Source organism: Netta rufina (genome assembly GCF_964035555.1).
Source record: "Netta rufina genome assembly, chromosome: 4".
In the NCBI taxonomy this organism is placed as follows: domain Eukaryota; kingdom Metazoa; phylum Chordata; class Aves; order Anseriformes; family Anatidae; genus Netta; species Netta rufina.
The window spans coordinates 4,421,335-4,438,053 of NC_140127.1; the positions used below are offsets into that span (position 1 = coordinate 4,421,335).

Consider the following 16,719-nt stretch of genomic DNA (forward strand, 5'->3'; position numbering starts at 1 on the left):
CCAAAGTCTCCCACGCAACCGACACAGTTCCACTTGTACAAAATCTACCTGTAGAGCAGGCTTTCATGGGCCAGGAGCCTTTACCCTTCTTTAATCCACTTAGATTACCAGCGGTGCACTGCTAATTCGCATGGCAAAGGGCAAAGGGCTTTCTGCAAAGCACAACTTTTTCTTGTAGCAGAAATAGATGAACCCACTTGCCTCCAACGAATTGATTACTTGATGCCTTTGTGGGTTTTGTAGAGCACTCTGCCCGTGTGAATTAGGTGTAGTTTGGTGAATGTGAAAGCTTAACCCCTCTCTCTCCCCCCAACCACGTGTGGGGACGGCAAGAATTTGTGTTTAAATTCAGGACTGTAAAAAACACAATAAGCTGTATTTTTTTTAAATGTAACTTTTCTGTTTCTACATGCAATAACACACATTTTAAACCAACAGAAATACAGAGCTGTCTGAAGTTTTATGAAAATGTCTGTCATGCTAAGAATCTCAGTCTTCACTGAACTGGCAACACACATTAATGAGAAACATTAGATTATGAATAAAATCATAAATTTGTTATGTTAAGGGCTAACTTTGTCCTGTAAACATTGCTGCTAGTCCCAACAAGCCTTGGTCCAAATAGAAGTTGCTTATGATATAGACAAGAAAATGTTATGGATTTATTACATGTTAAATATGCTTGTACTTTACGTATAGAACTTGATTTTTTTAGGCACTCTGGATTTTCATTAATAGAAATCAAGCAGATCAGAGTTCAAGCTGTTGCTGTTGCCTGAGTTGAGCTATGCTGCTAAAGACATTTTCACTTGTGACATGCTCTCCTATGTACTACCAACCGTTTGGTCACATCAGTACTGTTTGACCACATGCAATGAAGAGAATGGAAATATATACACTGTGATTAGTGTCACCAGGAATGATGGAAAGCTGGAGGGGGGTAACACACGACGGCAATTTGAGCCCATCTTTATTTAATTTTTTTAAAACTTCCCTTGGTATTCAGATTTTTCTTTCTGGAAATTTTCTCAAAACAGTGGGAGATCCCTGAGCAATTAACTGAAGCTGCTAATATTTTTAAATTTCTAACACTGAACTCAGTTGGTGGCATTATTCATGTAGTTAAAGTTAAGCTTGCGCTGCTGAAAGAGCCAAATAGATTTTTCCCTGCTCACTCAGCAAAGGAGTTACGTCAGTGTTAACAAAAAGGCTTTCCGTATGAACCGATTATTAGTCACGTTCTTTTGGTCTGTCAGATTTACTTCCTCCTTGCCTGACGCCACATCTATTAAATCTCCATTCACCTGTAGAGTAAGGCAAGTAGAAAAAAACAGGACTTTGTGTGTGTGTGTGTGAAGTATTACCAGAAAATCTCAGCCTGGACTAAAAATATGGTGGATTAGTAGAGATTAAGACTACAAAAAGTTATTTTCTCCCACTATTCAATCACATTCGGGGGCAGCCCTTAATTCTGCATTTCCTTGTGTTTGCTATTCTTTTAAAAGCTTCCAGCGAAAACTGAGATTTGATTCTCTTGACAGCAAAATGTCCATGACTGTAAAAGAAAGGCTATTTTTCTAGGCTGTGATGGAGATAAACATTGCGCTGCCCTTCTTTTCTTCTTCCCTTCCTCAGGCTCTGTTTCAGCTCCTTACGCTGTGATAAATGGCCCTTAGATCCAGGATCCTGCTGTATCGCAAGCGCAGCTTCCTTAAGTATAACATCATGCTCCCTGTACCAGCATGCTGCTAGCGCCTAGTGTGGAGTGCATACCTCCATCCTGCCTGTGGACGGCCTCCTGAAATGCAGTGAGGCTGTAGTTGTAGTCTGTTGGCTGCACAATTCAGATCTGAAGAATAAAAATTGATCGCTATTTGGGTAAAGCACAGAGCGTCCATCATCACCAAACATAACTTCAGTGCTGATACTTTCTTCTAATAGTGATAACATTGCTCTAATGCCGTATTTTACACAACGTAGGGGGTAGCTATGTTAATGCGCCCACTCACATGTGGACCTTTTCAACTCCAGCCCTTCAAATTTTATCACACGGCTGCTGCTCCACAGAGAGAAGGCTCTGCTTCAGCTGACTGAATGGCAGGTTTATGGCTTTTAAAGGCTGCGTCCGAAACACGCTGAAGCAAACACATTCAGAAATTCTGTATTCAGTGACTCTTTGCTCAGTACATGAAACAAAGAGCCAGCTTCTGCACTCCCCCAGATGCACAAAGTTTTTAATTCTGGAGATGCAGAGAGACCACATCCCCACATTTAGTCCTGACACAGAGGCAAGGCGTAGCCAAGGCAGACAGCAAGACCCGGGAGCAAAGAGGTACTTGGGGTCAGGCTGCATAAACACGGTCAGTATTAAATCTGTATTATTTGCTTATGCCTCGGTGCCTCGGGTCTCTGAGAACCTCACTGTGCTAGGCACCATACAAGTCCAGAACAAACTTACCCAGATATAGACTTTGAATAAGGCAAGCATTGAATCATGACAGATTTAGAACATGTCCGCTAAAGACATCATTAAAAATATCTTAAAATCCTGGTTTTTTGGAGCAATACCACCCCCACCCGCTTCAGAGGGGAGACCTCATCAGGCACTAAATAAATGTTTACAGAAAAGTGTTTATGACTCAACATTAAATAATGATTCAAGGTGAAAATGTTGACAGACCCTGAGTGCTAGCGATACATCTAAAAATCTCGATGCATCTGGGAATTGATTTCCTTTTACAGCCTATGATAAAAAAGAGAATAGCTCTATGCATGTTTTGAAGTAAAGGCACAAAACTTCACAGCAAGTGCCAACCAAAATGATCTGCAATCCCTGAAAACAAGGTTCTCTACTGGAAACAGGGACAAAAACTCTACTGTCGATGTTTCAGCAGGAAAAACAACACAAAAAACCATCTCTGTATGTTGCATAAATACCTTTTTTCATTCGTAACTCATTGTTTCAGAAATCAAGACTGTTAACTAGAACTGGCTTTTCATTTCTCCATTCCCCTTGTCGTTTTATCTTAAAATGTCTATTTGCTTCAGAAAAGCCTTCTTAATTTTGACCCACTGGTGGCCCAGCTAAGCACTGAGCTAATATTGACTAATATTTCAAAATAAATTGCTCCCTCTAGTGAGACCGCTGTAGTACTGATGCCTGGCAGACGTGGCGGGGGGCGGCCTGGGTGAGTTCCTCCATGCTGCTCCAGCAAGCCCTCAGCCCCTCGCTTGGTTTTTGCTCCAGACAAGCTTACAAGGAGCCTTCCCTGAGCAAGGACTGCTCAATAAGGCCTTCTGCATTTAAGATAAAATTATTTACAAAGGCTTATGCCTCCTACACTGTTAAAACCTTCCCTAAAAGAGCAGGCCAATTAACCAGCAGACCTTTGGAGAGCCACACGAGCTCGCCGAATGCTAAAGTTTTTGCTGTGGATGAGTTTCATACAAACAACACTGCCAGCACCCTCTCCTTCTCCTCTTTCAGCTCTGGGCTGTTTAGAAAAAGAAAATCCAGTTAAAAGTAGACCTGGCTCCAAATATGAGCTGAGTTCTTCAGGACACCTCCCTATACCCAGTGGCTTTCAAAGTAAAAAATATTAACTTTGCAGGGCCTTCAAAAGACCCCTGAAGCAAAAAGACATTGAAAGGAAACAAAGTTAGCTCTCCTTTTGGTACCTGTCGAGAAGGTGCCACCAGATGAGGCCTGCTGCCACGAGTGGCAAGGCCAAAATTCTGCCATGCTCCCAGGGAGGGGCTTTTTCTTTAAAAGAGTAAAAATTCAAATTCTGTGCAGCACAACGGTAATAAAGAAAGGATTTGGAAAAGGCCACAGGCCCTCCCAGGACCACATCAGGGAAAGGCCACCTGGTGGGAGAGGCAGGCCTGAGGGATATGGGAGGGCGGACATGTTAGAGTGCTGGCAGCCGCGTGCTTCATGCTTGCTTTTCTGACAGGGCAAACTCGACGCCCCTCCTTTAGGATGAGCCGTTCAGCACAACTCATCTCCAACATCCCTCCTTGCTGTTGAGCAGAGCGAGGGGCCCTTCTCCTTCAGTGCCCCGAGGCACCATGGCGAGGCCCTGCCAGCTGCCTGGCGCTGCTGGCAATGGGTGAATGATGGCTGGGTCTCTTCCCCCTGCGGGTCCTGGTCTCCCAGCCTCTCTCTTGCTCTTCACCCTCCCTTTTATGACAGCACAGAAGTCTCACACAGTTGCCAGGGCTGCAAACACAGTGGTGAACATGGGTCCTGTTTCTGACAGCAAAGCTCAGCTCACCTGAACGGCTCTTCAGAGGTCAAAGCAGACTCATACTTGTGGGAGAACAGCCATGGACAGTGATGGTTGAGCTGTTCTTCTGTAAATGACATAATGACTTAAAGGCAGGTGGTAAGGTTTGTTAAATAAATATTTCTTAACTTCTTTTCAGCGAGGAATGAAAGAACATATCAATCTTAAAAGCAATGGATTAAAAAAGACAAACACAAACCTGTTTTGGAAATACTGAGCTCAGACTGAAAGCGCTTTGTTGAGGGCTACTGGCAGCTGGGTGGCGTGGTCCTGGACAGGAGATGTCCTCTGGGGGAGGATGCGGCTCCTCAGCCCAGGCTCTGCCACGCCAGAGGCTGTTCCTGCAAGCAGCACGGCTCCTGCTGCAGCCCCACCATGTTTTGCTGAGTGCAGTGGGTTATCCAGTCACATCATTGGCAGGTGCTTTTTTTTCCAAAGCCCTCTGAAACACACACACGTGTTATGTTCATAAAGAAAGTCAAGCTTGAAAGGAGATGTAATATCTTTTTAAGAAATCAGGTGATATAGGTGGAAAGAGCTAACAAATACCTGGCACAGAATGGTCTGAGTTTATGTGCATTTCTGATCACTGCAAATAACACCTGCCTGTTTTTGCTAAAAAACTTTATTTGGCTGCAAACAACTCCTTTAGGTAAAAACCATCAATCTCAAGCTCAGTTTGCCTGTTGAGCTCAGGTGTGCAAGCCAGTTCTTTACAACTGTCTGAGGTTCTGAGTGTTTGGCTTCCTGGTCCTTTATAGCAGTGCCCAGCATTTTTTGAAACATAACTTGCATTTCCAACAGTTTCTAAGGAATTGAATGGCTAAACAAAATTTTCAAAAGCAACATAGAACCTTATCTTATAGGCATTTTATTTTTTGTTGTTTATTCGTTTGACTTGCATGATTACAAACTTTAGCTTAACGATTGTCATTTTTTCTAGATTAAGTAGTCTTACGTGGTGTTACTTAGAAGTGCCTGCATACCTGACTGGTGTTATTCCTAAGATCCTTAAGACAGCTTTATTTTCTTAAGGTGTATTTCCAACAGTTAAGCACGCTGTGTTAAAGCCGCTATAATTAAATGCAATGACTGCTTAGCGTCACTAGAGGATGCTCTTAATACACTGTGGAGAAATAAGAATAGGAAAATCTTTTTCACTGCATGTTCTCGTCTTCGACCAAGGAGTGTGGTTTTTGTTGTTGTTGTTGTTATTTTTCTTTTACGAGGGGAAAAAAAAAAAGTTCATTTCTATTTCCATGATGCTTCTGCATGAATATCCTATTTATTTCCATCATTTTAACCATAAAATCATTCTAGCTATTACAACCCCGTGAGATTAGGAAATGCACAGACAAACCACATTTCCCAGATCACCATATTCATTTTTTTCTGGTGCACACAGAAAACAGATTATAATTTTCGAGTTACCTGTTAAGATGTATTTGAGCAATAGCTCCTAATTATAGTAGTAAACATTTTAATATTTTACCTTTACTTTACTTTTTACTACATTTACTTTTTACTTTACTACAAGTTTATGTTTTACTTTGATATATGTTTTGGGGGGGGGCAATACCTTTCCCATAGAAAAATGCTATTATTTTTCTAATATGTTTTCTGGCGCTTACTCTTTTCAGTCCTAATTTTCCCCATCTGATTTGTCTTTGATAGGTTGCATTAATCTCCTATGTAAGGCGCTACATCTAAAACAATTTTAAAAATACTTCAGTATTTTGCCAAGAACTCTTCAATAACTTGTGAAGAGCTGTTAATGTTGAAAATAGGCACGGTTAAACAAACAACACCCAGGATAGGACGTGTGTCATCAGGACATGTCTATCAAACTACTTTGGCAACTTAGATGCCTCTCTGCTCCCCTGTCCTGCACATTGTTTCTGTGTTCACTTGGACAGCCCAGAAGGTACTCCAGAAATGTTTTGGTTTTAATTTTTTCCCGAGTGGAATCACCCATCCATCAGATCAGAATAAGCAGATTGTTTTGGACTGATGTTGTGTTCTCCAGCCTTTCCAAATGCACAGATGACCGAACATTTCTCTCTTTGCTCTCTTCCATTGTAATCATGCCTGTACAGATGCGGCCGTGGGGGAGCAGTCTGTCTGATGTGAGGAGCAATCGGAGCAGGAGGCACCAGCTCTGCTCTGGAAGCTGTATCGGCTTGTTAGCATAGTGTGCTCACATGAACAACGTCCTTCATCCTAGCCCCGACTTTTCCGGCCAGGCTGCTCCGATGCCAACTACGACATGCTGTTTGGCTGCCTACCTGATTTCCCTCTCCTGCAATCTGATCTTTGCCGGGGCTGACCTTCCCCTAGGTTGTGTTGTTCCAATGCAAATTGCGTGTTGTTGGCTCTGCTGGCTGTTCCGTGTTTGTAATAAAGCAGTGACTGACTCAGTGTTGATGAAAACCTGCCCCTGCTTGCATCGGCCTTTCTCAAATTGCGCAATTGTGCGCTTCTGTTCTGTGGCTAGGCCGATACCTGAGGGTGTAGTTTGCTCTGGTTCACCTCCCAGTTTGTGTTGGTTCACTTTCCTGCCTGGAGCTTGTCTTTCCTCCCTTGCAGTCTGGCCGGGAAGCTCGGCAGCCCACGTGTGAAGCCAGCAGTCATGTTATTTTGGGGCACTCGCTAGGGGAGCACATTTTTGTTTGTTTGTTTTTCTCCTGAACTAGGGAGGAGGGGAGTGAGCCTGTGCGGCTTGAAAGGAGCTTTGTTTTGGGCAGGGGAAATGAAAAGCTGAAATCTTGCCTGGCCTGACACAGAACCGTGCCCTTCCACAGGGCTCAGCCTTTTGCTTTGGGGTCCGTGAAGTGATAAAGTACAAGAGGGGCTGCCTTTACCAGAGTGCCAGAGCAGAGGAATGCCCCTTACGTGCAGCGGTCGGAGACCTTGTGCGGGATGTGGAAGACTTGGTGAATTATTGTGTCTGCTGGAGAGAATTTCAAACCACATGCCTTCCCTTTCGGGCTGTAGCTCAAACCGCTGTGCTCTACAACTCTGATCCTATACGTTTGTATTTGCGTAGGGCCTATTAATGCAGGTCTGAGCTTATTATCAGTCTCTGTTGAGGACATCCATCTTTACTTCAAGTAATAATAAAATATAGCAGTCTGGCATTCCTGTGTTTTCAGATGCTCATGTGAAGGACCAAACTAGAAAGCTACGCATTTGCTTTTAGTCCTGGTTATTATTTAAGTACCACGTGGGAATTTGAAAGACCAGGCCTGGTATATTGTCATGTGGAAGAATTCTTTTGCATTTCTGTGGAGGAGATGGAACCGAGCCTTGAGCTGCTTGCTTTCTTTGTAAGTGCTCCAGCCTAAGAAAAAGGGAGCTGATGACTTTTCATCAGTGACTTTGTAGCTTCAGGTCCACAGTGTTTTCTCCATCTGAACGTGCTTAACAAACCTGGGTGGGCCGTAATTTCAGTTTGCTGAAAGAGAGCATTTGCTAAAATAAATGAATCAAATCTGGTTTTGGCTGCCCACCAGACACCTGCAAAATCTGCCTCCTAGACTGCCACAGCAACTATTTTGGCTCATAAGAACTTGACCTACGGCGTTAACAACTTCTTGCCATAATGTCCTGCAACTTTTTCTCTGGCTATAGCTACAGTGACTATCCTCTGAAGAGCGTCCTGCAGCTGTTTTGTGTCAGGCTTCCTCTTTGCAAAGGACATGAAAATACCCTGAAGTTGCAGACCTGCTACAGGTGTGAGATCTGTAGCTCTCTGATATGCAGTTCCTGGCTGGATTGGCTTCTTCACCAAGCTGTTTGAATGAATTTGACAGCAGACAATGCAGAATGGGAAAGTTGCTGTGGCAGGACTTCATGATATGCAACTGGTCTTGCACTCCCTGGAAGAAAATATATCTGTGACTAGACTCTTGTCCACTGCAAGTTGTTTAAAAAAAATTCAAGGTGCTGGAAAGGATATTTAGAAGTCACCTGGGCATTTCATCCATCTCCAAAGAAAAGCTAGCATTGATAATTTAAGCTAAAGCAAAGGTTGTGTAGTAGATATCACACATACACCCCCACCATCGACTTAAAATTAAGGTTTAATTCTTATTAAAATTAAGAATCTTGTATCCCCAGCCTCCCTTTTGTGGAGTTAGACTCCAGTGCTCTCTCATGCCTGGATCTCTTCCTTTCCCTGTCTGCCTGCTTCTTGAGACCACCTGTACACATTGCTTCAGCATCATTAAACCACCAGCAAACAGACAGAAATCCCTGAACATCAGTGTGTGAAGAACAGAGGGTTGATATTGAAAAGATTTCTGTGTGTGAGAGATTACTGAAGCAGCCAGTGAGTGCTACTTAAGAGCAGGGTCTCTCAGACACTGTGCCATGGTCTTGTTTCTCAGGATTTGTTCTGCACTCACAGCTCTTTAGAATACACTCTGTGAAGCCAGAACCTCTCAGATTTATCTGAACCTAATACAATTCAGGTGCTCTGATAAATAGATTTTTTTTTTTTTTTCCAGAATGTACCTTGGAAATGCTCAGACACCTGAGCAGCCGTATGAGTCACTGCGGTACCTGTGAGCTGGAGAACACCATAGTGTCATCTAGCTGTCTGTTCCTATACCAGTTTTCCACATACAGGCATACATTTAGGTGCTGTAAATGTGGGTGTGAAGTTGGAATACCTCCAGGTCAACTGCCTAAACACTAGGGAAAGCAAACACAGCCTTGTTTGACTAACTTTCATAATTGGATATGTATAACAACACAAGATGAAGTCTTAACCTGACAGCAGAGTATTGCTGCTGATAGCAATGGGATGAGGCTCTGTGCTTCTGATCCCACTTGGCTGGGCTCTCCCATGCCCTCTACAAGCTACTTTTCGCCTTGAGTCCCCCAAATTTCTGGCAGATGCCATCACCCAACGTGATGGTAGCTAGGAGATGGCACAGGTCATTGCAGGATGACTGGAGGGCTACTTCCTAATCATGTCCTGTTTCAACAGAGAGACACACCATAGGTGCATGGTGGTTTTTATGTATGCATACTGTGTGGTGATCTTAACTGCTGTTTTAGAAACTGACTCAGCTGGGGAGCTGTAGACCCCTTGGCATTTGCATTGGTGCTGTTCATTTTTTTGTTTTCTTCTGTGCGGCAATGCGATGTTTTCAGTCCTTTCTTTACCTGAATCAGCAAGATAAAGCATTTTCATGTGCCTCTCAAACGTACAGCCTCGCGGGGCACACAGGCTCAGGCTCTATAGGACACACAGCTGTGGCTGATATGAAAAAGATTTGTAGGGCCGGTGTAAGGCAACACTACAACAGTCACAAGCGGCCCCTCTTTAAGTCCACCACACCGCACTTTGGTTACTCAAAGCGTTTCTTTACCTCTCTGCATGCAATAGCCTTTGCTCTGGTACAACAGCAGCAGCAGAGCCTCCAAAGCTGTGCGGGTCTGAGGGGCCAGCCAGTTCTGCACTCCCTCACTTGGCTTTATCAGTGGAAATTCCTTCCTCGCTGATCGAATGACCGAGGGAAAATTATCTCTTTTTAAAACAGTTCACATTTCTTTGGATTCAGTTTCAAATTGGCATTCTTAAGCTTATCACAGACCATTTGTAAAGGCACTAGTTCCTGACCGAAAGATTTAGCATGTACCAGATTTGTTATCCGTCTAGGACAAACAGTCTGAGAGAGGAACATGCCATACACTACATTCTCCATGAAGTGTTTAGGGTAGCAAGAGCACTGCATAATCTAGAGACCATTATTTAAAATTGACAGAACCTTTATCGTGCTATAAAAACAGCCTTCTTCTGGGGCTTTTGGGTTTACTTCCACATTCACCTACCTACTTAAGATCAGTGCAGAAATCCAACAAACCTTTCTGTAACATCAGAAGCACCCAAGCACTGGCCAAATCTGATCAAGCACCACTCAGGCACAAAAGCTGCACGTGGTCCTCCTGTCTTCCTGAGTGGGGCAGGACTGCAATGACAGGAGGCAATCGCTTGGTTCACGACTTTAAATCCTTCTCTCCTCCATGCACGCGGGGTCATGTGCCCATTTCTTGCTCAGGCTTGTGCTCAGCTTCCTGCTCTCTCTTTGCCTTAGTGGTATTTTGATGTTGTCTCTCTCTGATTGACCTTTTTGATTTTTTCTGCAACAACGATGCACGGTACTACCGATATGTGCCTTGTCTTGCATAGTGCTGTGTCTGTGGGTTTGGGATGAAGGCTGATTTTGCCAGAGCTTTCCAGCACTGCAGCAAATCTTCATGCCTTCTTGTGCTTTCCCTGATGAGAGCCTACCACTGTAGCTAACAAGGAAGGCAAGTTTGAGCCCACTCCGTGGTAGCAGCACCTACATATAACAAAGGTTAGAAATCTCTTAAGGTAACTGCTTAACCTTAGCCCAGTCACACGTTTCTTCCTACAGCAAATTGAGGCAGAAGCATAGGCACAGTTAAAGAATCAGTTCTTTCTGCCAGATTTTAGTGTCTGCTCTTAAAGGGAAAACTGCTGAGCTGGCTGCTTGAGCATCCTTGTGTCAGTTCTGCCTTGTTTCACATGGCAGTCAGCAGGAGTAAAACACTAAAACAGGCAGCACCTGCAGCCCAAGCAAAATTCTGTGGGCTGACCGTACGTACTACAGCCCTACAACACGCTGACAGCATCACAGTGTGGGGTGACCAAACCTTGACACCAAGAGGTGTCACTCGCTTTCTGGGCTTCCAATTCACTCACTGAAAATGGAGGATGACAGAGGCGAACCCATACATCTGCTCCTGAGCAGGCAGCTGAACAAGGCCAGCCCCACGGGCTGACCTGCTGGTAGTTTTGCTTCACTCTCGCTGTCCTCTGTGTATCAGTCCGAAAATAAGAAAACCTGGCAGAAATTGCTTGGCCCTTTGCTGCCTCCTGGCCTTGAAGAGAAGCTGGTGCCTGTAGCCAGTTGTCACCACTGTTAGTCAGCATCCTGTCATGTTTTGTTTGTGGGAGGCAAATGGCTGCTGACATTTTCCTTTGACAGGACAGCTGACTTGGTCACCAGATCAGTCTGGGCTTGTTGCAGATGTTTGGGTATCTAGGGAGAGGCCCAAAACTGTACCAGCCCTGAATCTCCTGGGGGAGTAGGGTAAAGTGTTTGTTTCCACCTGGATATGTGCTTCTCTGGAGCCCCCTGTGCAGACCAGCAGCCCAAAGGCAGGCAGAGCTCGTTCCCCAGCATTTCTGTACATCAGAGACACCTCTTCAGCATCTCCAGCTTTTCCTTTGCATAGCATTGCAGGCTAAAGGGAGGAGAAGTGCTTTTCCATGCTTCTGTCATCCCGTCTCACTGCAGTTTCCAGACAGCTGTGCCTCACCTCTCCCAGATCTACCTACAGGGAGATGCTTTGTGGTCCTGCTCCCAGGGCGTTCAGCTCCAGCTGCTTCCCTTCTGCTGCTCCTTTCCACCCAGGAGACCAGGGAGAAGGGGCTGATGCTCACATCTGCTGCCTGTATGGTGTCAAGACGTAGCTCAGAGAGAGTAAATGTTTTCCCCTTAAAAGTCACTGAAGCTATATGTACCCCATAGCTGGGCTATGAAATGGCTGCTTTTCTGTATGCCATTCAGTTTTCCCACTTCATTAGAAAGAGACTGAGACTTTCAGGTAGATTTTCTAAATTTTATTTTTCCGTAAGAAAAGAGACAGCAAGTACCATCTGTCTTGTTTGCAGTAAAGGCTGCCGCAAGTTCTTTTGACAAGATTTAGAAATAAGGCAAAAATAACTAAGACAACCCCTTCCCCAAGCTTCCCCAAGCTACAGAATCCCAAATAATAACATTGAAAAAGAAGCTGATAATATCGATCCCTTGCGTACCAGTAGTTAAACTTCAAAAATCAATGGAGATGGAAGCTTAACTGGCCTTTCTGTAGGACAAGAATGCAAAGCTAAATCCCAAATGTAGATTTTTTTGTTTGTTTGTTTTTAATGAATATAAATATAGGGGGCGATTTGCAGACAAAGTTTAAATCACTGCCTAATTCCCTTTTCTACAGAACAAAGCTCCCACAAGGTGCACATGGAAAGGAATCCCTGAGTGTAGTAGGTGTACTTCTGTATCAACCACAAAGTAGGTTTTCAGAGTGGTATATGGAAGGCCTGAGAGCCACTTGATAAGCAAGGACCCCGATTCTGCCATCATTTCTGCCTTGAGTAACTTGAAATATTTGTCCTGTTTATTCAGGCAAATGAATCTCTCAAAACATAAAGCTATTCATATGCACAAGCGCTGGCAGGATCCAGGATCAGCTGCTACACAAACATTGCTCTGGCAGTGGTCTCCTGAGTGGCTGCAGAAAAAAATATTAGACCTTGGTCCCCTAAGGTACCTAGGTGAGAAATCCGCATTGCTAAATATCTCCGAGGATCTGCACACCCAGAATGAGGGCCTGGTATTTTTAACGAAGACTTTAAGGGCCTTTCCATGAGTTTAGCCATGTTCGTATCTCCTCCTTGTTATCTTTCAGCCATTGAATATTAGTCTTCACCTGCTCGATTGACTGACTCCGGGGTGATTCTCCTGCCCCAGCATCAGGATATTTCTCAAAGAAATTTTCCATCTGGAAAAGAGAGCGGAAAAGAATTGGCATGAAGCAAATAACGCCACCACCGGGCAAGTAGGATTTTACCAGGACCTGATCAAGTGCAGCTGGGGGTGAGAGTGATATTTAAGCTCAAGCTAGTAGCAGTGGGAAAGATTTACAATAATTCCTACTGCTCTAGATACTTAGGGAATAAAAAGTCCATTTTTTTGACCAGTAGCTTTTACAATGTGATGGCTTAGAACCAAGAGAAGTGCTGGCACCGTACCTGCCAAAGCTGGAGTTCAGTGTTAAAGGTTTGGCTGATGGTTACTATTCGGCCAAGGGTTCTGTCATTTATAGTGAACCTAGGGGGAAAAAAAAAAATGTTTGATGCAAAGTTGTTCTAAATAAAAGGCAGAAATAATTATCTGAAGCTTAAACTTTTAACAGCTCTATAATAAAACATGCACCCGTATTTCAGCATTTTTGGAAACATGTGAAAAATGGTACTCCTAGAGAATATCTATACTGTTCTCAAGCAAGTCTAGTAATGGGATGATTTCTTCTTGGGGATTATTATTATTTTAATTTATGGTTTATTGTCTCACATTGGAAATTGGGTGTTTCGAGACATTTTGGTCCTCCCAGGTCTATCTCCTGCTGTGGATTGAACTGCTTAGTGATACAAACACTGTCTGGTTCACAGCTCTAGGCTAGCAGGTGGGTTCTGCTTCTGTGCCCTCACCCAGCACTTAGAAAGGGGAAGGAAGGAGAGGGAAGTCACTCCAGCAGGGAGGAGCAAAACTAAGAGGTTTGTTATTACTTCCACTGCTCGTCTGTACCTTCTGCTGCTTGCTGTTACCACCAGAAGGGTTTTAATTCTAAAATTACTGCTCTGTACACTGTCTTCTCGTTATGAAATCAATTGAAGGAAAACTCTGCATCAGAGTGGAGACATGACTGACTACTGCAGAGCATTTCCATGCAAAACCAAGAGATTTCTACACGCTTAGGGAACTTTCTATACTTACTATCACCATTTATCGGTAATGGTCATTTAGGGAAAGAATGGTTTTTGAGTTAGCAGCCAAGTACTTTTTCACAGAAGGTGGCTATAATTGTGTTGGTTATGCTTTCGGTTTTCATTATGAAAAGCAGCTGAGCATAAGAACTGCTTACTTTTACAGAAATGAAAGGAAACTCACAAACTTTGCCTTTCTAGAGAAAAGTAGAGGCCAGTGGTTATGGCTGTATAGTGACAACAGAGGAAGGCCCATAGACATAAACTGTTCCATGAGATCATTAGCGTACCTGTCAACTAAGTATTCCCAGTTAAGCCGAATCCAGTCCCAGACCATTGTTTTCCCATAGGTGTTATAGGAGATGTATCTCAGGACTGTGAACACATCTTGTCTTTTGATGAAGTTGGTGTCGTAAACATAGTTTATATACCTAAAGGAAATCCCATAAAAATCAGTGCCTTTCATGGTTGTTACCAGGGAAAGCAAATAATAAGTTAATACTTTCAATGCAGACTTAACTGATGACAAAGAGAAATAATGCAGTGCTAATGCCTTTGTTTCTTAAGCATTTGCCACCACAATGTACAGTCATTTCCAAGCAGGAACATTATTTTTGTCGAAAGCATTTTAATGGTGAAGTACACCAATCTAAAACATAACTACCTGTTGAAAACTGTATTAAGACATCATAGATATTGAAAGTAACCTGGACAGTTGAGCATCTCTTTAGAAAAGAAGTAGAGTTCATGCCTCTAAGTTACTTGAAAATAGCCCAAATCTTTTTTTTTTTTTTTATTTTTTTTTTTTAATGAACAGTTTTGATGGCTACAGAGGGGGGATCCCTCAGCACTCATGTGTGCAGGGCAATGAGGAGCATGTTCATGGCTTCTCAGCAGCAGAGCCTTTGGCTGTCATGTGTTGGGATTATGATTTGTCTCTTTTTTTCCTATATGCAGGTGCCAGGAACAATTTGTCAACCCGTTTGTTCTTTTTCGCTCCCTTAGTATTTTAATAATAAATTAAGAGCCAAATTTTCCCTGCTTTAGGAGGGATTCTTTATTTTCTGCAAATTTAGGTTGATCTAGATAATTAATTCATGTCTTCATCATGTCAGTGATTACCTATAGAATGGCTTTAGGTTATGGCTTTTGTGGCCACAAGAATTTATGAATACAGCTGCCTCCTACCTCTATTTTAATTACTCTAACTCTTCTATTTGCTCTTCCTGAACCTCCTGTACTTCCTTGTTTCATCTTGTCTAAACCTGGGTCTCATTCACGCAGACACTGCTCCTTTTTATGATATTTAGACAGGGCTCCAGCGAAGTGGGGTATGGTCCCAGTGAAGATGTTTGCCTGCGGCCCTGTTCTGTGGTACAACTGCACGCAAAGGTATCAGATAAGCTTAAAGGAGTTGGTGTGGCCATGCAGAGTGACAGCCAGGGGAGATGCTCGCCCACTCTGACAGCCGCAGCAGCCTGGCACAGCAATCAGATTCCCCATCAGTGCATCAGTACCCTTTGATTTTGAGTCCCTTTCCTGGTCTGGGATGAGCAATGCCCTGTAAATCTTGCCTCCCTTTCTTTATAGAAGAGATGTAGAAGAACATTTTTCTCCTGCTGCCTAACTATTAGGCAGCTAAAATTACACAGGACGAAGGCACTGCTGGAAAAGCTGAAGGCTGATGATCGCATGCAGCAACAACCACATGTTCAGCATCTTTCCACCGAAGGAGCAAGGCTTTTTTTCTACTATGGTACAATCTCAGTGGGGGGTGTTAGATAACTGCTTGAAACCGTGTTGCATTCCTCGTGCTGTAATCTGACAGAATGACAGCACAGGAGAGAGGAGAGGTGAAGGAGCAAACGGTGAATAGTTGCGTCTCAAGGGAAAGCATAATCTTTGTGTATGTAAATCACCTGTCCAAAAGGCTGATGTTATGCACTGACGCCAGGCCATACAGCATTTTTTCTTTTTCTTGTGCTAATGAAGTATTCTGGTACATGTTGAACATGTAATTCCACGATGACTCATTGCCGGAGTTCTGCATCCCATAGCGATATACCAGGAGTCGGAGGTTTGCAGGAATGCTAGCATAAAGAAAAAAACACTTTAATATTCTTCTCCCTTCCCTGCTTGAGATCTGTGACCATGTCACAGGCAGTGTTATTCACCAGCCCCCCCCAAAAAACATGAGCTCTCACATTGTTCCTTGTAGCCATTCCTCGAATTGTTGAGAAGCATTGTCCAGAGACTCTGGGTCATTCATGCTGCATGCAAAGTCAAGAACAGATGTACGTAGAAGCCTTTAAAAGAAAGAGAGGGGAAGAGAGAGAGAAATATTCCTTCTGCTTAGCATTCTTTGAATCCATCAATAATATGATTAAAAAGAAAGAAAGAAAGACTGTTCAACCTCTCCAAATGGTCTCCAGAATCATTCCAGCCCAGTTTATTCACAATGGGTTTTACCAGATGGCGAAAATATTCCTGAGGTAGAAACAGAGTTTGGTTATTTGTATAGATTTCATTAAAGAACAGCGTATTTATCTTTATAGGTTATTCTCATTCATTTTCCCAGAACTAGCATCTCTAAAATAAAAAGTAATACGAACACACACACACACACACACACACAATCTTTCCAGATCACCACAGCATGTCAAATGTGAACAGGCTCACACACTCTTGCTTGTAGGTCTGAAGGGCAAAGTCAGAACGACAGAGTCTGCTTCTCTCAAACTTAGCCCATGCTCCAAAAAAAAACCAAACTTTTTTTTTTTTTTTTTTTTTTTTTTTTTCCCCAGGGGTAATCCTGAGTTCCTGAGTTCAGGAGACAGTTATCTTAGT

General features: G+C 43.3%; 1 protein-coding gene across 1 annotated transcript in view; it reads right to left on the bottom strand.

Moving 5' to 3' along the window:
* Positions 1-12,737: 12,737 nt before the first annotated feature.
* The window catches only part of ENPEP (glutamyl aminopeptidase), a gene marked incomplete at both ends in the record, with an annotated part of 33,686 nt that continues 29,704 nt past the window's right edge, over positions 12,738-16,719 (bottom strand). The window contains 6 exons of the mRNA XM_084286072.1: positions 12,738-12,887; positions 13,138-13,216; positions 14,163-14,303; positions 15,792-15,962; positions 16,077-16,178; positions 16,286-16,359. Of these exons, the coding sequence (XP_084142198.1) occupies positions 12,738-12,887; positions 13,138-13,216; positions 14,163-14,303; positions 15,792-15,962; positions 16,077-16,178; positions 16,286-16,359 (717 nt within the window). The remainder of the gene's footprint in view (positions 12,888-13,137; positions 13,217-14,162; positions 14,304-15,791; positions 15,963-16,076; positions 16,179-16,285; positions 16,360-16,719) is intronic.